Here is a 27,883-nt window from a genome sequence, read left to right as displayed (position 1 = left end):
TTAATTCTCACAAATACCCTGTGACATGTTATCTCCACTTTCTCAGTGTGTAAATGAGAGCACCTGGGTGGTTACTTTATTTCTCTTTTAATACTGTTTTAGCTCTAGTTGTCCTGATGACTATTAACCTACTGACCTACCATGAACATACTTTCAGAGCACACTGTGTAAGCAAATATATCATACCTTATATTGTAAATAGTAGTTTGTGTACTCCCTGAGATTGTACAAGTTGTCTGTTTTCTTTATTATTCCCATTTTTAATTATTAGTCCAACTGTAAAAATCTCAATAGTTATTTACCCACTCCTTATTTTGCTTTCTACTAGTATCATTGCTAAATACTTTTACATCGTATTTTGGGGGATTGAAACTGAATAGCATTTAGAAATAGCAGCATTGAAAGCTGGTGTAGCACAGCGTGCTTAATAGTTATTCCACACTCGCAGACAAGGTTTTCTTAATCATCTTTTCGGATTTCAGATTTTTGATTCATGTAGTCCCTTGCTCTAAGTCAAAGGCAATAATTTCTAGGTAACAGACACAGGTGTCCTTCAAACCTCCAGTAAGTGCTCTCATTAAGTACTTGAGTAAACTGATGAGTATTGCATCAGATGACAAAGCTGAAAGTAAAGAGCTGTCTTGTTCTTCCATCAAGTGAAGCTGCCTGTGTATTATAGGGGAGAGGAACAGAGAGAAAGTTGCTACAATACATAAGAAAAGTGGCAGATGGTCCAAAATAGTGCCTTGGTTTTTTTTCCCATAGAGCAACAATCTAGTGATCAGGGAATTAAATCTTTTTTTCTCATTTGAAACTATGGTTGCTTTAATTTAAAACAAAACAAAACAAAACCCTATCTATATACAGCTTGTTCATGGACCAGAAGGGCTAAATATTCATCACAATCTTTCTTGTAGTTGCAGTTTGCCTGAATGTATTTTGCACCTGTAAAATTTGTGGGTGGATATTTTTTTGCAGGTGCATATCAGGTTGCTAACCGTTAAAGATTAATGATTAATATTTGCATCCATGATTTATTGCAGCAGACCATAATTCAGTAAACGTGAATAAACAAGTGAACAAAAATACCTCTATATTATTGCTTCATGTAGATTTTCCAGTTTTTTCTATCGTCTTTGTTTGTATGAGCTGCGAAGCGAGATGGAGTAGAGACTGCTTTCTTTTTTTGAGCTATGCACATTGTTGGCACTTGTAATAAAAATGGTAATTACATATGGAAAATATGTGACTGCAAATTTTACTAATGCTAAAAATGCAGGAGGAAAACTCGCTTCCCGCAAATGTATGCCCAAAACTTGATTCCAAAACATAAAGGGTTTCAATGAAAAACTGAATCTGTACTCAGCCTAAAATGAACTGACTGCCCAAGAGCAAACTGCAGCATATGTTACACTGACTAGGGAAGCCTATGGGCCACATACCATATGTCTGATGACTTATTCTTTTCTGTCTGGTTAGCCACTGAAAAATGGTCTGAATCAAAAGCTAATGATTTATAGATATAAAAAGTTGCCTTGGTTTTTAAAATCAGTTGTTGGAATGGACTGATTTTTAAGAGAAGCTGAGCACTTTCCACTCCCACTGATGTCTGTGGATATTGAGAATTCTCAGCACCTCTGAAAATCATTTAAGGACCCACTGGTAGGAACAATGGATCGTGCCGGTTTTTTAATGCAGTTTGATGGCAGTTTGTTTAATTTGTGCAGCTCATTTGTTTTCGAATTTCCTTAATAAAGGTTTCCGTGGTACAAATGGTGTTTACCAAGTGAAATTTTCTGTTGATTCCCACATTCAATTTCCATTTTTAGTGGAAACAGATGAAATGTGAGCCTCATAATTACTATGAGCTGAGAATAACAACTCTTAAATCATAGACGAGACATACCAGTGCTCAGAAATACTTCTATGTTGCAATGTGCAGAGTATGACTTGAGGTGCAGAATAACAACCTTTGACATGATTTAGTGACCATTCCCTGTCCCACCATGGGTCTTTTGCTTGTTAGAACAGAAAGGGTGGAAAAGCGTTATTGAATCCAGGGAAGGGGCTACAGTGAAATGCATTATAAACTCTTTCTGATAGGGTTCGTATGCCAAATGGGTTTTTAAAATCAATTCAGTAGTTGCGTCAGAATTAAAAATCAATCCCCCAAAACACAAAATGTTGTACTGAATTGTATCAAGCCAAAATAAAGAATGTGGCTTCTTGGTCTCACTTAACAACCAGCTTGACCTACATATGATGCTGTAGTGGATTTCAGTTTATTACATTTGCTGCGCTCATAAGTGAAGGACCTTGTAGTGAATTATACTAATTGGAATTACTAGTAGTACAACACCTGGGAGGTGTGAAATAAAGATAAACTTGAGTGAGATTCCTTTTGCAAGTTGTTTCTGAAATATCTTCTTAATCTTATTAATACTGACTGATCCTTTGTATTAGGATTCCCAGGGATTGATGGAGTCTAAAGACTTAAAACCGTCTGAGTCAAGGATAACCTAAATTCTGATAGCTTTTGTTATGCAAATCCTCACAATCAAAGGGCATCCTCTCGAAAGATCTGAAGTTAATGAGTTCAGATATTCAGATGCTATCTCAAGCAAATGTAGACATATTTGAAAATAATTTCCTAAATGATTTGCCCATGGTTACACAAATAGTCAGTAACAGAGTTAGGAATAGAACACAGGAAGCCTGATTCCCCCAGCAAATCAGCAGGCTTATGGTCAATTGGGCCTCATTCTGAAGAGAAACATAGTTTTACTCACTTCACTGACTCTCCCACGTAGTGGTCTATCTTTTCCTTGATGTGTACCTCTAACTTGCTTTGAGGAGAATGACTTTGTAGCTGCATGGAAGAGAGACAAAACACAGTTCCACTGTTGCCCAATGTACTAGCCCTGTCCTTTTTAGAATTGCCACAATTGGAATGGCGACACTTCCCAATACAGTGACTTGTCCTGTCACCTTGTACAAGATGCAGCAGAGAGCAACAGAGAATGGGTTAATGGGACACATCAAGTGGAAAATATTCTCTCATAGAGCCATGAGGATTTTCTGGCACATCACCAGCTCAGTTGGTACAATTTTACACTGCTCTTCAAGGCAAGCTTAATGGGGAAACCTCAGTGCTTTGTAGGGGGCTTTGTAACTATCTAGGAGCTTGGGCTTGTCTACTGTTCAGATTTCAGTGAGTGAACAGTTGGCTGGAAATTCTAATCTAAACACTTAGTAAAATGATGTTTTTAACTAATAGGACCATTTTAAATGAATGGATCAGGATAGAATTGATTGAGGTCACTGCTGTTTAGTAAAAACAAAGACACCTTCTTATTATGTCTGGATTTCATCTAGATCCTAAAGTCACAATCTCAGCTGCAGAGGGCACATTGCAAAAATACTGTATGGAAAGCATGGTTGACTGGGCACAACTGATTATCAATCAATATCACACACTTGATATATTTTCTTAGGGCCTGATCCTGCAAGATGCTGAACACCTTCAACTCCAAGTAGGGTGACCAGATGTCCCGATTTTATAGGGACAGTCCCGATTTTTGGGTCTTTTTCTTATATAGGCTCCTATTACCCCCCACCCCCATCCCAATTTTTCACACTTGTTGTCTGGTCACCCTAACTCCAAGGGAAGTGAGTGGGAGTTGAGGACACTCAGCTCCTGATAGGACTGGGTCATTGCAAATTTAAGGGATTATAATTTATTTGTTGTATGTAGAGTTCGTTGCAGCAGTATGTTAGTTTAAGGTTATAGTGATATATAATAGACTGAGATGCCAATTAAATTGAGAAATACTGCGCTTAATATTCTGATATGTGTATTTTACTTTGATGTTTAAAATTAAATTCCATCTGCCAGAATCGAGAACTCAGTACAGATTTTTGATTTTGAAACCATAAGTTTAGGTATCATTTAGCATCTGAAACCATTTGTGTGTAGAGTCTTGATTAATGCTTTCTAAAATGGGATTAAAGGATAAAAGGGTTAAATCTCAACCTCTGTCTCTTTCTGATTTGTATTTCTTTCCCCTCCTTCACAGCTGTGGACATGGATGGAAGATCTGCAGAAGGAGCTCTTAGAGGATGTCTGTGCTGACTCGGTGGATGCGGTTCAGGAGCTTATCAAGCAGTTCCAGCAGCAGCAAACAGCCACCCTGGATGCTACCCTCAATGTCATTAAAGAAGGCGAAGATCTAATCCAACAGCTCAGGTATGTTTCCTACCTCAGGAGAGGTGTCAAGAAATCTGGTGAAGCATTGTGCGTTAGGTGCAACTTAATGGGGGAAATGTAATTTACAATTTAACAGGAGAATTTATTCACTACTTTTTATATTTGATGATGATTCAGGCTCTTATAGTATTTTATTGAAACTGCAAGGAGTGATTTGTAGAGACTAAGAAGAATAGTCTATGAATCAGCATGGATTGCTGTGTCTGATGGATTGGTAAATTAAATGTTTTTCAGGTGAATATTTCTGAGTGAATATTTACGGAAGATTGTTAAATGGTTGTGAGCTGAGGCCCAGTGAGTTACGTGATTACTCTTGCTGTATGGAAGCTGTATGCCTGTAAATAAAACCTGTATAGTTGTATAACAGGCCACAGTATTTCATTGTGTGCAGTACATGTAGTTATTCAGGCTGTCAGACTGTTCTTGTATTGGCATTTGTATTATAAATTAAAGCTGCTCTTTTTTCCCAATTTAGAATGCACTAGTGACTGACTTTAAGAAATGTTTCTTTCCTCTCAGTAAATATGAGTTTCTTAAACTTTGTTCCTATCTGGTGTGAATATATCTTATCAAGAAATTCCACCCCAAGGGTCACGTTCTGCTCTCATTTACATTGGTTTAACTTTGACTTCAGTGGTGTCTTACTGATTTTTCCTGGTGTGACCGAGATTAGAATCAATCCCTATATTTTTGTATTGGGAGGGTTATCCTAGTGCGGAGAATCTTCCAATACCTGCCAGGAATGTAACCAAATGGTCATCACTAAAATAGAAGAAATAACTTGTTTAACGGGAATTAACTAAACGCCAAAAATCTTATTCACAGTAGTATTCTTCTTGAGTCTTCCATACAGAGTCTATAGATACAAACTACCTCTCTCCCTTCCTCCATGTGCAGCTATGTACATTCCACCACAAGAACTTTTGCTATACAATGTGGTTATATAGAGCTTGATTGTGATTCAACCTTATGCAGCTACATGGGGGGAAATAGGGTGTACATGTCTCTGCCTCACTGTACAACTGTACAAGACTTACCTGGATCACAGGTGAGCCTTTTGAGTGCAGGAGGGATGAACAGGGATTCCTTGCTTGATATTTCTTGCTGTGAGCCGATGGGTAAGGAAGGACAGAAGAAGGCAGAATCTTGGTTCCATGGACCTCAAGCTAGTTGGCCAGGAGTGTGGGGAAATGTGCTGTGTTTGGTAATAAGCTAACTCAGTGCTTCCCCAGGCAACTGTGCAAAACAGGAGCTCAAGTCATAGTTTCTTTGTGGAGCTTTTCCTGGGGAGGTACAGCTCCACACCACCCATTAAACAGGGCTAGGAGCAAACTCTTAATCACCTTCCAGTATCATGGTTAGGTTGCAGTGCTTGCACAGAAGTGCCAGTTTACTGCTTTAGTCCCAGGAATTGATGTTTCAACGTGTTTGGTTTTTTTTTTTTTTTTTTCAAGACAGAATCACAGACTGATAGGGACTAGGAATGGAAAATGTCTGCTGGTTCATCCTATTACACTACCAGTGCAGGATTTTTCCTGACAGTGTATTTTATAGGGCTTCAAACTGTCTTATTTTAACTGTCTCAAGTAATGCAGCTGCTACTATGTAATTTATGGGGAAAACAAAACATAACTTTGTTCTGAATTTACTTGTTTTAGCTTAAGCACCAAAACTTTGGCACTCAATTCTGTCTTCAGATCTGCCTACATGGCTCTCACTGAAGTTAGAGGAAGCCACACTGGCATGTCTAGGGAGAGAATTTACCCTTAATGCCCTGAAAAGCTTATTTATCCACAGAACCCTCAGAACAAACATATATTAAAGAACCCAAGCTAACTTTCAGATTCCAGATCCCTAGTGTTAAATGTGAGACAGCCAGGATTGAGGAAACTGACAATAATGAAAATAGTTTCTGCCCTATATTTATAACACACAACTGTCTCAGGGCCAGATTGTGGCATTAAGGCAGAGTCCTGGCATTAAGATGGTGCAACCTGCTCCTCCTGACTGCTTGAGCTGGAGACTAGGGGGTGGTACCATGGCCCTTTGTCCTCTCTGCCTCCTTTGGGATGATGTGTGTTCGGGGGTGCATAGCAGAAGCAGTTCCTGAACACCCCTGACACATGGAGTGTACAGTGAGGGGAAGATTCCTTGCCCCCTACCCATCACCCTGGGCACCTACACAAGGGCAAGTCACAATCTGTCTTTAGTGTTTTAAAATACTTAGTGTTGGGATTTTTCCCAGGTTATGTTGCATTCTGACTAAGTAATCAAGGGAAATCAGAAGAATCCCAGTCTTGTTAGGCTAAAATACTGGCAAGTCCAACTCTCTTAATTCACTAGCAACAATGCAAATGGTGGCATAATTTAACTTGTAAAGATCTACAGCGTAGCAGCTTTGAGGATGATGCCTCTGAGACAGGCTGATTGTAGAAAGAAATGGGTCATTTGGACTAGTATTAAATGGGATTGCCAGTCAGATTCCTCAAGAGATCAGTTCAGATTTATGTGCCATTCTGCTCTCCTCCTGTCCCCTCCAACTCCTTGTTAGTGTACCGGGGTCAAAGTGTCACAACATATGAAAGGATGTGCTCATTGTTTTGACTTTGCATTGAGTTCAGGAAACACAGGATTTCAACAAGCCGAAGAAATGAGCATTGCATACACCTTCCTCCAGCCCTTTGTGCTTCGGCTCGCTTCTCAGCTGCGCACAGAATTGAGTGTTTAATTCCTGCTCTTTTCTTGCGTTAATGCTGAGCTTTAACCATTCTCTTGCCTTGCCACAGGGACTCAGCGGTATCCAACAATAAGACTCCACACAATAGCTCCATCAGCCACATTGAATCTGTCCTTCAGCAGCTTGACGAGGCCCAGGTACAGATGGAAGAGCTCTTCCATGAGCGGAAAATTAAGCTAGACATTTTCCTTCAGCTCCGGATTTTTGAACAGTACACCATTGAGGTAAGAGCTGTCTGGGTGATCTTGGGAAGGTAGCGCTGTGGAGATGGTGACTGTGTCTCTGACTAATACTCTAACAGGATACACAGAGTTCCAGGGAATCACAGAAGACTTTGATTACACTGAGATGTCTGGTGGAACTAGGAGGTGAATAGAAATCAGTTGTTAAATTGGAAATTTAGAAACCAGTAATATGCCTTTGTGACATACTGATAAAATACAAGACATGTTCATGTCTGCCCAGCTAACTGTATTCAGAGTGTCTGAATGCTTTGGACCATTTTTTTGGCATGCATCGTACAGTGGTTTACATATGCCCCTCATATACATCCATCTTTACTAATCTAAAAGTTCATGATCTTTTGCAGGTGAGATTTTTCTCTTTAGATGCATTTTATGGCTTTGAACCCCTCAATGCAACAAAATATTAAGCATATGAAGGGTTCTCTTAGAAATCAGGTTGCAGGCATAACAGTTGTTTTGCATAAAGGGGGGGGAGAGAAATACTGTACAAGAAGCCCCAAAGTGCTCATCATGTAATTTTATGTGCCTGTAAGTAAATTTAAAAAGAGGTCTTATATCTCTACCTTGTACTCTTTTTTTAAATCAAATGCTATTGGTGGAAAAACCGTTATCGGTGCATTAAATAAATGAGGTTTTCTTGGACTGAGTAATTTTAAAGAGATTTTTAATGAATCTGAATAAATATTTACCTGTAAATCAGATGGAATGTGATACTAAAGCATGGGATTTTAATTAATTTGTGTCTCATGTATGCTGGAACATAGTGTTGTGTATATAGCCCATATGAGGTATCAACTTGCTACTGTATCTTTCTTGTGGTTGTTCAGAGACACCTTTGGCAGTGGATAAATCTGTTAATGTGGCACTTTTTTGAAGTGTTTTATGATGAGATATTCCCATGTAATTCAATAGGTGATCTGATGGAATATATTGATCGTTAATGGAAACTTTAGCATGCTACATAAAATCACAGAATATCAGGGTTGGAAGGGACCTCAGGAGGTCATCTAGTCCAATCCCCTGCTCAAAGGAGGACCAATCCCCAACTAAATCATCCCAGACAGGGCTTCGTCAAGTCTGACCTTAAAAACCTCTAAGGAAGGAGATTACACCACCTCCCTACGTAACCCATTCCAGTGCTTCACCATCCACCTAGTGAAAAAGTTTTTCCTAATATCCAACTTAAACCTACCCCATAACACTTCATAGGAGACAGTTTATTTTAAGTTATGACAAAAAATAGTGTTAAATTATAATAGATGGAAAAGCTGTGAATGCAGATTCCTAGATAGGAATTGATCTATAGCAATATGCAACAGATACAGTACAGATCCAAGTTTCCAGTTACTGCAGTTATAGTCAAATTTTGTAGGGAAAGCTATTCTACAGTTTTTGCTATTAATGTAACTAGAACAGTCTCGTTAAAAGAGTTCTTTGCATACCATTCACACACAAACACTTGGATATCCTAATATACATTCTTATATATTCACACATGGTATGTTTGCACAAAAGCAGTGGTTGCCTTAAAAACTCAAACTTCTAGGTACATGGAATAACCATGGTCTCTTCCTATGCATAGAATAGAAGATATTGTGGTACTGCAGAGTGCCAAATGCTGAGTATTTAATGACTCCCACTCTTCATGAGCGTGTGTGTACATGCATGTATGTAAATGCAGCATATTTTTTAGACTAAAATCAAAATAAATACAAACTATATAGGTATGTCTGCATGCAACATACACTGGATATTCATAGTGGAGCTGTCTGAGCCTTTCATTAAGAACTCCAAATCACGTGAAGCTTTCTGGATTTCATTGCAGACCCCAAGCCTGGGTTATGTACACAGCAGGAAGATTAGAGACGTTCCATGCGGCAGTATGGCTTCACTGTGCTTCCAACTTCAGCAAGTGACTAAATGCTGCAATCTAGCTTTGAGGGAAGATTTCAGAATTCATTCAAATGATAACTCTTTGCCCTTATGCAGTGCTTTTCAATCAAGGATCTCAAAGTGCTTTTCCAAGGTGGATAGGTATCTTAATCCCTGTTTTATAGATGGGGAAACTGGGGTACAGAGCGGTGACATGACTTGCCCAAGGTCATACAGCTGGTCATGGTCAGAACTGGGTGTAGAGTCCAGGTCCACCATGTCTACTTTATCCCTGTGTGGATATTTGCTTCGATGCACACAGCCACATCTACTGGGCCCTGACTCAGCAAGGTGCTTGAAGTTTGACATGTACTTTCACCTTTCTGAATCAGGCTGTAGTGACTAATAGGGGCTTGAAAGAAAATCGGTTCTGTCACTGTTGATTTGCTATTGTTTATGTGTGATTTGCTATTGTTTATTATAAGAACACTGGAACTCACACTACAAGAGTCAGAGAGCATGTTTCTTATTTGCATAGGGAACCTGATAGGCAGATTCTTTTAGTTAGAGATCTCTTTCTTTAAATAAAATGTATAACTATGACACATAATTCATAACCAATGACAAAACAGAAAGAGTTTGTAGCCAGATCAATATAGGAACTTATAAATAAGTATAGCTGCCAATATTAGTCTTCAAGCAAGGAAAACAACTTAAATGACAATAAAATGAAAAGCAATTTGAAATGTATGCTAAATGTCACCTTTATATTATACATCTCAAGCAATTGTTGATTTGATTCAGCTGACAAAAGAATAATCCTTAAACAGATACTTGATTGCAGTCAGTTGTCTCAAAACTATAATAAAGACGCCTGTGTGTCAATAGGGGAACCATTATGAGAATTAACAGAGCTATTTTATCCTATTTTTAATTTGGGAAGCCAAAAAGATATTCCCATCATCATAATTAAGAAACCTGTAATGCTTTTGATCTTTGTTTATTCTAAGTGTGGCAGAGAAGACAACAGAGGCTGGAAGACTAAGAGCAACAAATTATACCTTAAGCAAAATATGTTTTTATTGATGGTGGTTGGCTTGAGATTTAGCTGGAAATTAGACATTTGTATTGTTTTCCATGATGGCCCGGGTTCTCGTGTGTGTATAAACTGAATACAGGAGCAGAGGCTGTGCTGTATAAATAAAGCATGATGATACAATGGACACCACTGTTATTCTCAGATCAATATTTCCTTCTTCTGTGCTGATTTAAGTCCCCTTCTGTCTGTCCAGAGAGCACAGCTACCTCTGTCATCACCTGCAATCACGTCCCCTCCTGCTGGAAAGCACTGTCACCATTCTGACTAATTAAGCACGCCTTGTCCTTTAAGATACAGGAGTGAAGCCTGTAAGGGAGAAAAGATGCATGGCAGAGGCACTTTTGTGATCACATCCTGAAGTCTGTGTTGTGCTTTCAAAACCAAGGCATTTGATGGACATGCATAAGATTCCAATGGCTTTCCTAGAAACTGTCCTATAGCTTTTACTCTGGTAGATGCATCCGGCTCCATGCCCCTCCCATCTTGTCCTGTCTTGTCAAGCTCCATGTTGCCTACTCTCCCTTCCACTCTACCAATGTTCCCAGCCTTGTCCACATTTTTCTCAGCTTCTCACATCTTCGTGCCTTGTTCCCCATTGTCCCCTATGCATAATACAAGCACCCAGAGCTCATTCACAAGGCCCCTACCCTGTCCACATTTAAATCCCTCTTAAAGTCCCTCTTCTGCAGTGCTGCTCACAGTGAGTAGTATTGATTTGTACGTAAATTGCCTGTTACCCCTCCTTCCCTTAATCTCTGTGTCCTTATCTGCCTATCCTTAGGTTATGAGCTCTTTGGAGCAGGGACTGTCCCTGCCTTAATTGTTTGCAAAGTACCTAGCAGGTGGCCGGTGCTGCTGTAAATTAATAATAATATAATAACAATGAGGAAGTCAGAGCCATGGCTTTCTGAATTTCTGATTCCTTTTGTTAATATAATGCAATATTTAATTAATGTAACTAATTAATTCTAGCGCTCTTATATGAGTCATTGCACATCATTTCTATAATTATATATAAGGGTTATATTAAATCTAAAAAGAAAATAGGATAAAAATGCAGCAAAGCAGCAAAAATCACAGTTAAAGCTAAAATTCCATTCTTAGCTTACTCCATTGTTCTTTGCAGATAACCTACTGAAGTCACCCTCTCTTTAGAGTGCCTTGATATAAATCTGCAAATGGGATAAATTAAGAATGGCTTTTAAAAGTGATCTGGAAAGGATTTTTTGTTGCATTTGGGCTTGTGCCTTTTTCACTTCTGGAAGATTTTGCCTGAATGGTTTTTTTAAATGTTTTTCCCCCTTACTTATTTCTTTTAACTTTTAGGGCTATCAGGAATACCTGGCTGTGTGCGAGGTCCATCTGGAAGTCTCTGCAGATGTAGGTTGTTAGCACTCACACCTTGATGGAAGTGGTGGTGGGGTTGAAATCTTTAACAGAAATGGCTTTCTCCAAAATGCTCATTAGTCCTTGAAGCTAAATAGGTGTTAATAGAAACAGGCAAAAACCAAAGAGTTGAAAATAATCTTACTGAAAATCCCTTCCAATCTCAGTGGCTCATCTTTCACCCTACTGTTGTGTGCCCTGGCAATTCTCCACTACAAGCCTCCTTCCTTGGGAGCTACATCCACTGCTTGAACCTGCTTCTCCATGGTAGAACCCAGAAGGGGCATCTGCTGAAGGGTCACCAATCCATTTCTGGGGCAAATGCCTTTTCTTGCTTAACTGCCCCCCTGGACATTATGAAAAGGATACAAATTGCACCCCAACCTTCCTCCTGCCTGGAGAAATAGTCACACCCAGTATTGTATTTCGTCAAACATCTGTTTTTAGTTCCAAGCATCTGTCTGCTTACTGTTTTCCATATCCCTTGTTCGTCTGCTCACTTTTAAAGCTAAAAATGTGGGGGATAGTTTCAAAGATACAAACGGCAGTTAAGTGCCTAGCCACTTTTACTTTCAGTGGGAGCCAGGTCTTAACTGCCATTTGTGCTTTTGAAAATCTAACCCTTTTTCTCTGCGCTTCCCTGGATGGTGAAATCCACATTATAGGCCGCTTTCTTTTGCAGTTCCTCTCATAAACATCCGCTGAGAATTGTCTTAAATGTCTCCACTCTGTAGATTTCTGTTGGAGCTGGAGCTCGTCTGTAAACTTTCCCTCCTGCTCTGGTGCTTGGAATACAGATAGATCTTCTTCAGAATTAATTGTACTCCAGAAACACTATGTATACTTCCATTTATTTAGGTGCATTGGACCTTATCGATTCTGCAAGGAAATCTGCCATCTGTGTGTATTTTCTCTCCAACTTGTATCACTTTATTTTATTTGCAGAAGAGGTATTCTACCTAAAAGTGAACCCACTGGTGTTTCTGTTGGTGATGGCGAACCAGCTACACCCTCTGTTGCTTTTGTCTGCACTAGGGACTTCTGCTTCTTACTCAAGTCAAGGCAAATGTTTGGCATATGGATATTAATCCAAAGCCATGTAACATGATTTGCTGTCTTTTCTTTCCTGCTTCAGTCCTAATATATTGGATGATCTTTAGATAGTCAAAAAGCAGATCAAATATCCACTAAGTATATCGATTCCAAATTGTGACTGGCAACTGGAAACAGGCATAACAGACTCCTGAAAGCTTTCAGATACCCCAGTGACAATGTATTCTGATTTAGAACAGCCTCATTAATTACTCTTGGTCGAAAGTCCTCCTTTTATTTAAGGGACCTACCTTATTTGGTGCCTGATGTCCCACATTATTCATCAAATCAATGTAGATTTCAAGACAGGAAGGGACTATTATGATCATCTAGTCTGATCTCCTTCACAACATAGCCCAAAGAACTTCATCCAGCGGTTCCTGCATCCAGCCCAATAACCTGTGTTTGAACCAGAGAATACAAAAACAATATTTCTTCCCAGTTTTAAGCCAGGGATCTTTCACATGATGTGACCATAGTAACTGTTACATTAAAAGGATGTTATTGTCAGAAGGAGTCAGGCTGAAAGAGGCAGAACCATTTGACCCTTGTTGAGAGACACTAGTGGAGGTGCTGAGTATTGAATTGAGGGGCTCACATGTATGAAGCATATGTTATATCACTTAACTTTATCCCCAACTAATATCTATAAAATGTACGTTGTCCCATATTTTAGCAACAGTCATTGAAAGGCTTATAGCTGTGATGGAAATGAATGACACTGTGCTACAAATAAACTGTTGTGACGTGCTGTCCCTCAAAAACATTCTCTGCCCTGGTCACTCTGCCTATTCATCTTAGAATCATAGAATCACGGGGTTGGAAGGGACCTCAGGAGGTTATCTAGTCCAACCCCCTACTCAAAGCAGGACCAATCCCTAACTAAATCATCGCAGCCAGGGCTTTGTCAAGCCTGACCTTAAAAACCTCTAAGGAAGGAGATACCACCATCTACCTAGGTAACCCATTCCAGTGCTTCACCACCCTCCTAGTGAAAAAGTTTTTCCTAATATCCAAACTAAACCTCCCCCACTGCAATTTGAGACCATTACTCCTTGTTCTGTCATCTGGTACCACTGAGAACAGTCTAGATCCATCCTCTTTGGAACCCCCTTTCAGGTAGTTGAAAGCAGCTATCAGATCCCCCCTCATTCTTCTCTTCTGCAGACTAAATAATCCCAGTTCACTCAGCCTCTCCTCATAAGCCATGTGCTCCAGCCCCCTAATCATTTTTGTTGCCCTCCGCTGGACTCTTTCCAATTTTTCCACATCCTTCTTGAAGTGTGGGGCCCAAAACTGGACACAGTATTCCAGATGAGGCCTCACCAGTGCTGAATAGAGGGGAACAATCACGTCCCTCAATCTGCTGGCTATGCTCCTACTTACACAGCCCAAAATGCCATTAGCCTTCTTGGTAACAAGGGCACACAGTTGACTCATATCCAGGTTCTCATCCACTGTAATCCCTAGGTCCTTTTCTGCAGAACTGCTGCCTAGCTACTCGGTCCCTAGTCTGTAGCAGTGCATGGGATTCTTCCATCCTAAGGGCTGGTCTACACTAGTGGGGGGGATCGATCCAAAATACGCAACTTCAGCTACGCGAATAGCGTAGCTGAAGTCGAAGTATCTTGGCTCGAATTACCTGGGGTCCAGATGGCGCGGGATCGATGGCCGAGGGCTCTCCCGTCGACTGCGCAACCGCCGCTCGCTCTGGTGGATTTCCGGAGTCGACGGTGAGCGCGTTCAGGGATCGATATATCGCGTCTTAACGAGATGCGATATATCGATCTCGGATTAAATCGATTGCTACCCGACGATACGGCGGGTAGTGAAGATGTACCCTTAGTGTAGGACTCTGCACTTGTCCTTGTTGAACCTCATCAGATTTCTTTTGGCCCAATCCTCTAATTTGTCCAGGTCCCTCTGTATCCTATCCATACCCTCCAGCGTATCTATTACTCCTCCCAGTTTAGTGTCATCTGCAAACTTGCTGAGGGTGCAAACCATGCCATTCTCCAGATCATTAAAGAAGATATTGAACAAAACCGGCCCCAGGACCGAACCTTGGGCACGCCGCTTGATACCGGCTGCCAACTAGACATGGAGCCATTGATTACTACCCGTTGAGCCCAATGATCTAGCCAGCTTTCTATCCACCTTGTAGTCCATTCATGCAGCCCATACTTCTTTAACTTGCTGGCAAGAATACTTTGGGAAACAGTATCAAAAGCTTTGGTCAAGTCAAGGAATAACATGTCCACTGCTTTCCCCTCATCCACAAAGCCATTGTTCTCATCATAGAAGGCAATTAGGTTAGTTAGGCATGACTTGCCCTTGGTGAATCCATGCTGATTGTTCCTGATCACTTTCCTATCCTCTAAGTGCTTCAAAATTGATTCCTTGAGGACCTGCTCCATGATTTTTCCAGGGACTAAGGTGAGGCTGGACTGGCCTGTAGTTCTCCGGATCCTCCTTCTTCCCTTTTTTAAAGATGGGCACTACATCAGCCTTTTTCCAGTCATCTGGGACCTCCCCCCTCGCCATGAGTTTTCAAAGATAATGGCCAATGGCTCTGCAATCACATCCGCCAACGCATTTAGCACCCTCGGATGCAGTGCATCCAGCCCCATGGACTTGTGCTTGTCCAGCTTTTCTAAATAGTCCTGAACCACATCTTTCTCCACAGTGGGCTGGTCACCTCCTCCCCACACTGTGCTGCCCAGTGCAGTAGTCTGGGAGCTGACCTTATTTATGAAAACAGAGGCAAAAAAAGCATTGAGTACATTATCTTTTTCCACATCCTCTGTCACTAGGTTTCCTCCCCCATCTAGTAAGGGGCCCACACTTTCCTTGACTACCTTCTTGTTGCTAACATACCTGTAGAAACCCTTCTTGTTACTCTTAACATCTCTTGCTAGCTGCAACTCCAATTGTGATTTGGCCTTCCACAACCATTTACCACTAAAAGCAGGAATAATCTGAACAGGTGTGTGTGCATAGACACCATTGCCAGGTCAGGGATAGTACATGCCTCTGACCACTCTACTGATCCCATAGGCCTCTCTCTTCAGAGAAACTTCTCCAAGACTTTGCAGGTGGTCCTGTAAAGTAGCTGCCAGATTCTTCCCAGTGATTCTGCCACCCGCTTTCCTGGTGGGTGTCTGCACAGCGCCACCCAGAATCCATTCTGTGCGGATTTTACAGTCGCATGCAATCAATGTTCTTTTAAGGTCAGTTTCTGCCCTTGGAGATTCACAGCAGATGCCCACTGTGGACAGTACAGAATTTGGTTCTTTATTCTTGTCTTATCCTATGAAAGGCCCACGGGTCACTAAAGTCTGCTATATGCTGAATTCCGTTTTCCACCATTACCATTTCTTTGGCTCTATTTTTCCTCCTGTCAAATCTTACAGCTTTTATTTCACTTCTTGGCTCTTCTGGCTTAACATGAATTTGGAAAGGAACAAAAGTAATCTCCCAGGCAGTAACTCACTTCACTGTTATTTATAACTCATGTGAGTGTCGCTTTCCGAGTTTATAACATTAGCAGAGTCTTTCAAGTGAATTAGCTGTCTGCTCAGAGATACAGGATTTTTATGGCTTTGTACAGATAGATCTGTATATTTAATCAAATACGAAGATTCTTTGTTCAAAATCAGGTTCCAGAGATCTTGGCTCATAAAATATGAATTAAATAATAGGCATCCAAAAAAAAATTCCAGCCACTCCTACATGTAGATCTTTTATTTTTTCACATGTATCATATTGGATGTCCTTAAGTTTTCAGCTGGAAAGTGAGGCTCCAAGCTGTTTCTCATACAGTGTCTTTTAGAGGTATATTCAGGTTTTTTTATGGATATTGTTGGGATTCAGAATCCAAAAGCAGCAGGGCACAATCATTGCAATGACATCCTTCATATACCTCAGCGGCCCACTATCAACCCATCTCTGCGTATTATCAAAAACGGGGAATGTATTGTGATATCTTCAGAGCCACCCCACACTAAAGCCTGTCTCGCTGTCTGAGAGACAGGAACGGGGAGCTTTCTGCGAATGTAGGATTTATAAAAGTGATAGCTTCATTCTCCCTTCCTGCTCTTCCCATCCACATCAGTCTGCAGGCAACATTCTGCTTGTAGGTCCACTAAATAGATGTCATTCTATGATCTGCTCTGCTGATATGCTCTAAACTCTATTGGTGAACTGAGTGCTGGAGCTGAGATCCGCTTGCTCTCCATTTCCACTGCCAAAACCCTGGGTCATGCCATGGTTCTGTCTCCCCTGGACTGCTGTAAACACCTCCTCACCAGCCTCCCTGACTCGCCTCTCTTCAGTCTAGCCAACTACTAAAGCAATCTTCCTCTCCCTCTACACTGGCCTTATTAGACCTTCACCACCTCCTCTTTCCATGTACTCCCTGTCTTCACATCCAGGCTCTGCCCAGCTCCTTCATTGCCTCTATATGATCTTCCCTCACTCCCCACCTTGACTCTACCCTGCCCACTCATCTACTGTTTCCCTGTTCAGTGTAGCATATTCCATCTTATTTGACAGATTAACCCTGAGAGAGACCTACATAGATTTTTTTTCTTGCCCTGGAAGAATATTAGAGACAAAGTGGGTGAGGTAATATATTTTATTGGACCAGTGTCTGTTGGTGAAAGACAAGCTTTCAAGCTTACGCAGAGCTCGGAAGAGCTTTGTGTTTGAAAGCTTGTCTCTAACAAAAGCTTGTCTCCAAAGGCACTCTGTACCTCAAAGCAGCACCCTGAAACCCCCATATTCACCACAGACATATAATTATGATATGTTTTGTACAAAGTTTGCCTTATGAGGTATCATTTTAACAGCCTTGATCTGTTGAACACTAATGACCAGTGAGATTGTATGTGCTATCATTGTACGTGAAGTTATGAAGTTTTGTTATGTGTGTGTTACTGAAATTTGTTGTGAGGTTGAGAACACCCACAATCAGCCTTTCAGGTACAACAATGGAGTAGCCAGACGCACTGATGGCCCATTGAAGGGAATCCATTCTCCCAACCACCATCTCACAGAGAGCACATATACAATGGAGAGTAACTTGTCATAGCAAAATATCTTTCCAGCAAGCTGTAAGAAACTATAAAGAGGTCAAGTGACATCATGACTTGGCCTCACTTCCCCCTCCCCACCCTCACAACTCAACACCTGGAAACACGTCTAGAGGACAAAAACTTTGAACTGGGGGAGGGTGGTACAGGGCTGGAAGTCAGGTCCAGCCTATGTATTGAAGATCTGTGACCTGTTTGTATCATCTCTAAGAGTGAGACATCGTTTGATTCAAATCCTATTTAGTTTATAGAACTCAATTTGTGAATTTAATTGTATTTCTTAGGTAACCAACTTTGATCTCTAAACTTACTACTTATAATCACTTAAAATCTATCTATATTATATTTTACCTAAACCAGTGTGTTTTGGTTGGGGTGCTTGGGAAATTTCAGCTCAGTTTACAAAGGCGAGTTTGTCTCCTCTCCACATCGAGGCAGACTGGGTAATGAACTTACACTGATCGGGCTTCTGACCAGGGCAAGACGGTACAGTTCTGGGGTGCAAGGCTGGGGAGTTGGGGATGTCCCTGCCTGTGGATGTCTGTGTAAGTGTAGGACCTGTTAGACATTTGTGCCTTGGCAACAGCACCACAGAGTGAGAGAGACACCCCAGCTTGGTGGGACAGAGGGCTCAGCAGTCCCACAGTCAAGGTTGCACCCCAGGAACCCCATCACAAAGAGATATTACCTCTCACAGGGTATCCCTCTAATATCCTGAGATCAACATGCCTACAACAACACTGCATTCGACACTGTGCATAGACAGCTACAGGATGGAGAGATACTTTCTCCATAGTAGAACAGAATCTCCACTATCCTAAATATGGAATTTGTAAGAGAAATCAGATGTGACATATTATTGGATTTCTGATTCCCCTCTGTAACTATTATTCATAAGTGCATTTAGGTGGTTTCCCCAATGCAGGTGCACAAGAATGTATTCACATCTATGGGAAATGGAGCAGTACTCTGATTAACTCCATTATAAATTTTCAAATGACTATGTTTTAGCAGCCTGACAGTCAATGCAATGAACTATGACAGGCAGTATTCTTAATAACGAATAAAAATTAAACCTCCTTCTGATCCAGTAAATTTATATGCCATTCTACCAGCACATGCAAGCAAAACAGGTTTCATATGGAACCTCAAGTACCATAGTCATTAATAGTGGAAATCTATTCTCACTTTAAACTGTAGATGTTCATTATGCTGTCTATAGCTTAAAATGAGGTCAAGTCGGCCTTAGTCCTTCTAGCTATCAGCAGAGGCTCGCTCTTTAAAACCCTTTCTAATTTTCTACCGAGCTCCTTTTCTGATTTCCACCATGACCATTTCTCTAGGGCTTGGTAATTGTTAGAACAGAAAATCTGCCAATAAGCCACCACATTCCAGAGACTCCAATTAATTGAGAAGTGTGAGTGAATCATAGACCACTGGAATCAGGAAGGGCACCAAAGGGACTGTAAACAGAGATAGTTATTATTTAAAGTTAATTGAGAGGAATGGACATAGGAATAATCAGAATAAAAATGGAAAGCCCTCAGGATCTCCTATGCTCTGCCTTTCACCCTGCGACTTCAATCCCAGGTTTGTAAAATGGTCACAGATTGCCTAGGGTGAACAAATCTGTGTTTTCGCTAGTTTCAAAGAAGAGTCTAAAAACGGTTTATGGGCTTGTGTTCTCATTTTGAATTTAAAACTATCTCTTTTAAATCCTCATCCAAAACAACATGTAAAGGATTTGGAGCCAGAAATCCTTGGTTCTGTGCCCTTGGTTTGCTTTGTGACCGTGGGATAAGATGCCAAAATTTTCAAAAGTGGGTTTCTAAAGTTAAGCACCTAAATATATATTTAGGAAACCACAAATCCCATTGATTTCAGTGAGAACTGGGGCTCAGCATCTATGAAAATTGGGCATCTTTCACCTTGGTGCCTAAATATGGATTTAGATGTCTAACTTAACAGCAAGATTTGGTTATCGTTACCTTTGTCCCCTGTTCTTCATTTCCTCCTATTGCTTCATTTCCACCTGTTTGTGTCTAGTTTCAAGTGTGATTCTACAGAGGCTAATGCTATTGGACCCGTTTACTGTCTGGGTACTATTGGGCAATAACACAGTAAAAATAATAATAACGGGACTGTTAGATTAATCAGGCCAATTGTTATAATGAAGAAACAGAGAACATGTAACAAAGGAAACAAAGTTAGCCAACCTCTGCAAATTACTGCTAGATATTGGTGTAGAGGTTAGAGCTGAGAACTGTGGTTCTCTACCAACTCTGCTACTGACTTGCTGTGATGTTGAACAAGCCACTTCTGTGCTGTATTTTCCCAGCCTGTAAATGGTGCAACAGTACTCACCCACCTTTGTCAAAGCTTTGAGATCCACAGAAGAAAAGTGCCATGCAAGGGCCTGTTCCAAACCATGGAAGTCAACAGGAAGACTCCCCTTGATTTCAAGGGGCTTAGGATCAGACCCTAAGTGTGGAGTATTATGATGATCCAAATGCTGTTTTGAAGTAATCTTTTGTTGGTGTCCAGTGCATACAATATGTGGCTTTTTTCCTTTGAAGGTAACAGCAGAGTTAGATGCCTGGAATGAAGATTTGCTGAGACAAATGAATGATTTCAATACCGAGGACCTCACTCTGGCTGAGCAGCGTTTGCAGCGCCACACCGAACGGAAACTGGCCATGAACAACATGACCTTTGAGGTTATCCAGCAAGGGCAAGATTTACACCAGTACATCATGGAAGTCCAGGCTTCAGGTGAGCAGGACAATTTGCTTAATAGTCATCCATTTACAAAAATACAAAAGAAAACACATCATCTGTGAACAGAGTCCTAGTCAGGTAACTGTGGATATTCTTCCTTCAAAGAAGTATTGGAATGTACGTTGTTTTCAGTATGAACAGGGCATAAGATGTTGGAATTTTACTTGCAATGTCCACTTGGAAGTTAAGATAAGCACTTGGTTGTAAAAACCTCCCTGGCGTGTGCTCCTAAATGGCAGTCTTGAAGCATATTAGTAGAGAAGTTGTTTTGTATCTTATACCCTGCTTCTCTGCAAAAGGTTCAAGTTTCCAGTGAATACTGTAAAATCCTGATTTTTGCATTCTCACCTGGGGAAAATAATCATTCAGATTAATCTCTGCCTACTGTCCCACAGGCGATAATTATTTGTAAGATACTTAAATCTTCTCACATGCCTTGAAAGGCACACAGAGCAATTCCCCCACCCCCTTTAATTAAGATAAGAAGGACTGCTCAGGATACAAATAAAACTGATTTTCTTGGTCTCCTCCCATTCTCTTGTAAACATTTCACCCCAAGATACATTTTCGCAATAGTCAGCATAATTCGGCGAGCTCCGGTTAACAGAAGCTCAGCAGCAACTAAGAGAGAATGTTGCAAGATAGGAAACCAGGTGCATTGGGTGAACCATATGTGGAAGCTTGCACAGCATCTACTCACAGTGTGGCTGGCCCTGGGCTTTGCCTATTAGTCTTTGGCTTTGTGATGTGGTAAAATTGCCCAAAGTAAATCAGTAAAATGCAACTTTTTTTTCTTCCCGGAAATATCAGAGGACTATGGCCTGGGAGGTACAGGATGTGGAGCAGAGCACAGGCGGGAGTAGAAGGCGTGGGAGTTGTGATCCAGAGCAGAGCACAGACAGGACCCTAGTGGATTGGTCTGGGAAAAACTCACTGTGTTTGTTTGGAACTCCCAAGCTGCAGGAGAGTAGAAACAACTTCTCTGGATTACAAACAATGGAACAGAGATTAAATGGATGAGATCTTTCAAATATTTTTAAAATATTACCTCGGTCTCCCAGTGTGAGGTCCATGTGTATCTAAGAAAAATCATTTGCTTCCAAAGCCAAAGAACCACAACCTCTTGAGGATCCAGAATAATAGGGGTTAGTTGAAGGTTCTTTTCATACCTGTTTTGCAGGGAATGCAGAATTTTGGGAGGATGGCAAAGTAAGGGACAGTAATTGCTCTTTGGAGACAACTTTTCTTATTTCAATAAAGGACAGTTATACTCAATAAAAATTGCATTGAATTTTGTTTCCTCTCACTGAATTCTACATCAAGTTTGTTCAGTTTACCAGTCAAAAGCCAATTGTTCTTACTGACGGAGCTGCAAACTCAGTATGGGACTTTTTGAAAATCAACAGTTATCACTGCTTCTTATTGAACATGATCACTAGTGCTGCAATAAGAACTTATCTGAAAGTTTAGATAATGAAGCCACAAACTAAGCGTTTACAGTTTTGACGATAATTTTTTATTTGGCTCAGAGATCTTTAGGCTAACAAGTCTGTCAGGCAAATGTACTCTTAATGGGACTGGTAACAACTTGCTTCTTACCAAAGCTCTACTCTGACACACATGGATAAACCAGGCCTCGATTAACCTGATTTCACTATAAGAATATTTGTTTTCAACAAGGTTTTCATTTTTATAAGTTCATACGAGCTCTCTAAAAGTCATGTTGTATTCTCAGTGATTTTGTAGCTCATCTAAATTGTCTTTGGGCTCCATTAACAATGCATGTCCTTCAGGAAAGAGTTATATGTTTAGAGAATACTACTCATATATTTGTGTTACCAAAAGGACAAGAGCTGTTAGTAAGCTACAATTGTTAATTCACATGCATTGGTCTTCATTCCATTTTTCCATTTTGATTATAACTCTGCCATTGAGGTGAGATGACATCTCTGAAAGAAATTAAAGCTTAACACAAGGGTCAAGATTTTCCAAAATGACTAGTGATATTTTTGGGTGCCCAATTTGAGACACCTTAAAGGGGTCTGATTTTCACAACTTTCTGTGCATTTACCCTCTGAAAATCAGGCCCTTTAAGATGTCTTAATTTGGACAAAGATCACTAGTCACTTTTGGAAAATCTTGGCGCAGAGTTCAAATTATGGCATTTAAGGCCAACCTCCCCGCCCCCTCCAGAACATCTAGTTAGTGTGACCTTCTGTATATCTGAGGCCACTAAATAGCGCACAACCACCTTCACACCAAGCCCAATTGTCACCTGACCAGGACAAGGGCGGTCTACCCTAGTGGCCAGAGTGGCTATCAGGCATAATGGTTGTCAGTAGTTGGAAGCTAGAGCCCAGGGTCAAGCCGGAGTCACTGTTCAGAAGCCAGAGACAAGGGTCAAACTGGAGGGCAGGGACTGGATACCAGAGCCAAGGGTCAAGTTGGAGTCAGAAGTCAAAGCTACGGGTTAAGCCAAAACTTAGGAATGGGAGCAAGCAAGGTAACAGGCAAGGAGGGGGTCAAGGCAGGGGCAGGACAGAGGCAAGGCTGGGTGCAATGCAGGAGCATTGAAAAGCAGGCACAATGGCGGGCATGAGCATTGAGCAGCCAGCGAGCTGCTGCCACTAGGTTAAGAGCTGGCCTGCTTGCCCTTCCAACCAGTCAGGTGGTGTGGTCTAGGTCAGGACTGATAGCACATTGATAAGGCAATTTTGTGGAAGTCTGCACTGTTGCTACCCATCTCATACTTGTTATGTGCACAAATAGAAAGAGGCCTGTAGTATCCAGGGCTGTCAGTCTAGTGCCATTCACCTGCGTCACCATAGCAGCCACATTCATTATAAAGGAAATAGAAATCTATTTCATTTAATTTCAAGTTGTGATTTCATTTCTGGTTTAGGAAATGGATGTTGCAGGGACACGAAGGCTGACTTTGTTTAACCTTTCTGAAGAATGCTTCTAATTGTTCAGTAAAAAAACAAAGTCACACTGGTTGCAACACAGCTCTGTGAGGGCCAGATTATGATCCCGTACTCATAGTGAATAGTATCTCACACTGCAAATAGCCCTACTGAAGGCAATGGGAACATATGTGGTGCAAGATGTTATCCCCTGATAGTAATCGTGCAGCAATCCGACTTTAAGATATCACTCTTTTTTTTTCTGTAAGATACTGTCCGTTCATCCTTGATGTGACTCCAAGTGAAATCAGTGGAGTTCAACCAAGACTTAATTTAGCCCATAAATCCCATTTCTGTGCTGATTTACACCCTAGCAATCCTACTGAAGTCATTGGAGCTGATCCTCAGCTGATGTAGCCAATAGAGCCATAAGAATTTACACCACCAGCTAAGGATCTACCCCAGTGGGAGTGCTCGGACTGTAAAAGCCTTGGTTTAACTCCAGTTAGCACATGCTTAGATCCATTCCTATTCAGAAAAGCACTTAAACAAGTACTTAACTTTAATTATTTAACCATTTGCTTCAGTGTGCCTTAAGCACATGCTTAGTGTTAAGTATGTGCTGAAGTGCTTTCTTGAACTAGGATGCATTCCTCAACTGGGTTCTAAATCAGCACAGGAATAAGTCCCTCTGAGTGAGAGTGATTCTTATTATACAAAGAAATTTCTATTCAGTCTGTTCAGTGATTTTATTATCTGGCAAATTCAAACTTAAGAGCAGGGCCGGCTCCAGGCACCAGCCTGGCAAGCAGGTGCTTGGGGCGGCCACTCTGGAGAGGGGCGGCACGTGCGGCAATTCGGCTGACAGTCCCTCACTCCCGCTCGGAGCGAAGGACCTCCCGCCGAATTGCCGCTGCAGATTGCGATCGCGGCTTTTTTCTTTTTTTTTGCTGCTTGGGGAAGCCAAAACCCTGGAGCCGGCCCTGCTTAAGAGGTTTTGAAATTGAAGTCTCATGATATCTTTCTCTATAAGCTACAGCTCAATATTACACAAAACACATTTTGTGTAATTATAAGTCAGGAAATGTATTTATTTTTTCCTTGATTTTAGTGTTTAATGGAAGCTATTTTCAATTTACATAAATGCATTTCATCTGTAAAGTTTAGCACAGATTTTGTCACAAAATGTTTTTAATACATTTAAGGTTATTCAGTGATTTAGTTAAGACCTGGTTATGTTGCTACCACTAATAGAATTTGGGCAGTACTTGTGCTAGCTAGCATAACTACTTATTTAAAAATTAGAATTCAAGTCAGAAATTTGACTTCTGGCATCTATGCAAACAGAATGGCCTTTTCTTAAAATTATCAATTAACTATGTGGGTGGATTTTTTTTCAGATTTCATCTTATTTTGGCAAATTAGGCTTTTTATAATATCCTAATTGGTTAAAACATAGGCAGAATGTGTGTAACAGAGGCCTGTTGAAGTAAATGGTAGTCTTTTCGTTGACTTCACTGTACTTTGGATCAGGCCTTATATGAATGTGTATAATTTAAAAGGTCTGTAGTTATCCAAAGGATAAAAGAAAAGATATATAGATAGGTAGGTAGGAAGATAGATTGTACAATGCACTAAATTATGCTCTCAATTACACCAGCATAAATTCAGAGTAAATCCAGTCACTTCAGTGCTGTTTCTCTAGATTTATGCCACTATAACTGAGAGCTGTGGCGTATTTATGTTGTTGTACCTGTGGCTACTCTTTTTAATAAATCTGTTTAAGAGCATGCTCCACTCAATACCAGTCTGTTGAAATCCCCTTCAGTAACTGCGTTCAGTTTATTGAAAAAACAGTTGTGCTTACATATCACAAACCTCCGGGTGAGGACTTTTGTGTGTGAAATTATTCCAAAAATACAATGTAAAAATGCTTTCTATTTTACAAATCCACCTTTGAGAAGAACGAGCTCTCTCATTGCATATGCCGGCAATGTGGCATAAATCTGTGTGACATGTGGCAAACAAGAAAGGGCAAATCATTCATCACTGGGAGAGCAGTCTGCCCTTGGATAACATCCTAGGCAGTTTACTGGTTGCTGCTGATGAGTTACCACAGTCAAAACTACATCAGTCGAGTGTGCATGATGGAAAACTGTGTGTTTAATATCAAATAGGCATGGTGAAGTCAAGCATACAAAACACCAGCGATGTCCTAAGGACACAGTACCATATGCAGGCTAATTATAACAAATGTGCATGGTGTCTGGCAGTTAGAAGGAACTTCACTCCCAAGAATGGGAGCATAAATTAAATTTCCAGACCCTAAATGTGAAGCCTGGGGCCATTCCACCTTATTTGGTAATGAAGAAGCTGTTTTGTTTTGGCTGGGAAAGAGAATCAGCCAATCAGTTTCACTCCGATGTGGCTTTCATGATAAAACCAGAAACTGGAAGAGACAAGGTAGGTTGACACAGGGTTGATTTGGTTTCTAATTCTGTCCTCTGCTGATATCACTGTGACAGAAGGTAAAAGTCATGGAACTCTGGGACATAGAAAAGATGCTTCACATTAAATGCCTCGAAACATAATTTCCTTGCTTCCTGTACAACAGCTTTCAGTCGCGGGGGGGAAGGGGCGGCGTCCTTTTTTTAATCTTGTTTTATTTTATATAATCAAATGGCTTTGGAGAACAGTGCAGTGTTTTCTCACACTTACTTGAATCTGATTATTATAATTATTAGGATCCTGCTTCTGTTGAAGCCAATAACAACATTCTAAATAACTTCAATGGGAGAAGGATCAGGCCCTTACTGATTTATGATTACATGGATTACAGTAGTGTGGAATGTCAAATAAAGACTCTGGCCAAAGTCTGTCAGTTACACTGGTGAAATTGCAAATCAAAGAGGATAGTATACTGCTCTGTATTGTTTTTCTTGGGACAGTTACACAGTGAGCCAGATCCTCTGGTCCAGTGGAGCATATTCAATGCTGGACTTTGAGGGATTGGGGAAGGGGGCACTAAGCCACCTTTTCAGGCCTCCAGTTCTAGAGCTGGTTTGGGAATAATTTGACACATGGTATAATTGAGAACAACCTAAAGGATAGTATAAATTAAAAGAGTGTTAATGGTCCCCTAAGAACCTAGACAGACTTTAGGCACACTCCACATTGTGGGCCCCCAACTACCATCCTAAATTGAGGACAGGAGTCTTTCTTTCTTTCTTTCTTTCTTTCTTTCTTTCTTTCTTTCTTCAAAGAAAGAATGTGTTTATAAGATATTGATTAATGAAATAACATAAGGCTGGGGGAGTATTTTAGTCTTTGATTTGTTAAAATTCATAAAGTATTTTTTAAAATTCCCAGTTCCACATCACCAAAGCTGTAGTCAAATCATTTCCGTATGGACAGTTTCAGATGAGCAAAACAAGGAGCAATCAACACAGAAACGTCATTTTATTGATACACACAGTGATAGACAGGACAATACAGTCATAGGATTCAACAAATATGTGCATCAGGGTAAACCATATGTTGTTTGTGTGAGGGTTTACCAAGAATCAAGAGAGATTCAAATCAATGTGACGGGTGGCAGAATTGTGCTGCAAAAGGAATTGCAAATAAATGAAATTGTCTCTCTCTCTCTCTCTCTCTGTATGTCATTTTGTTGTAGGCATTGAACTAATCTGCGAAAAGGACATTGATCTTGCGACACAAGTGCAAGAGCTGCTGGAGTTCCTTCATGAGAAACAGCATGAGCTAGAGCTTAACGCCGATCAGACTCACAAACGGCTAGAGCAGTGCCTACAGCTCCGGCACCTACAGGCTGAGGTCAAGCAGGTCAGGCTTTCTACCACAGCCATTAAACCATTTTGTGGTGGCTTAAACGTGTCTTGAAAGCAATTACAGTACGTGCAGGCTGTTAAAACCATTTCTGTCAAATTGCCTCCCTTTACGTGTATGGAGTGTTAATCCTTTTCTTTAGCAGTACTTGATCTATTCACGGGTTCTAAAATGACCCTTTACAAGTAACTGAGGAGTCTGTTCCATGTTCTGTGCATGTGCAAGACCCCATGAATATTTATGGGAGTTATGTTCACCGTCCATGCAGAACTGACCCCATAGTTTCTAGATTGGGGTGTTCTTCAGAACACAATGTGCTCTGGGAATATAAGGATTTGGGGTACAAACTGAAAACATTGTGGATCATTGGTCTCATTAGTGGATATCTCAGCGCCCAGGTCTAAAGCTGACACCACTCTAGTTTGGCCTCCTTACTTAATTTTTTGCATTATTACTGATCTGTGGGGAGCTCAAGCAAGTTTACCATCTTTGATTAAGATGTAGAACCCTGACTATTTGTAGTCTTTAACCTAGGATCTCACAATTTTAGGGTGTTAGTCTGCTA

The 27,883-nt window shown here is 40.7% G+C and overlaps 1 protein-coding gene across 3 annotated transcripts in view; it reads left to right on the top strand.

Moving 5' to 3' along the window:
• Positions 1-27,883, top strand: part of KALRN (kalirin RhoGEF kinase) — a 732,870-nt gene that overhangs the window by 455,202 nt on the left and 249,785 nt on the right. For all 3 annotated transcript variants that reach the window (XM_054043354.1, XM_054043355.1, XM_054043353.1), the window contains exons 12-15: positions 4,077-4,246; positions 7,054-7,228; positions 20,368-20,563; positions 27,149-27,315. In XM_054043354.1, coding sequence (XP_053899329.1) covers positions 4,077-4,246; positions 7,054-7,228; positions 20,368-20,563; positions 27,149-27,315 — 708 coding nt within the window. The remainder of the gene's footprint in view (positions 1-4,076; positions 4,247-7,053; positions 7,229-20,367; positions 20,564-27,148; positions 27,316-27,883) is intronic.

The sequence above is a fragment of the Malaclemys terrapin genome, chromosome 11 (assembly GCF_027887155.1).
Source record: "Malaclemys terrapin pileata isolate rMalTer1 chromosome 11, rMalTer1.hap1, whole genome shotgun sequence".
NCBI classification, from domain to species: domain Eukaryota; kingdom Metazoa; phylum Chordata; order Testudines; family Emydidae; genus Malaclemys; species Malaclemys terrapin.
This window is presented reverse-complemented; position numbering and strand designations above follow the sequence as displayed.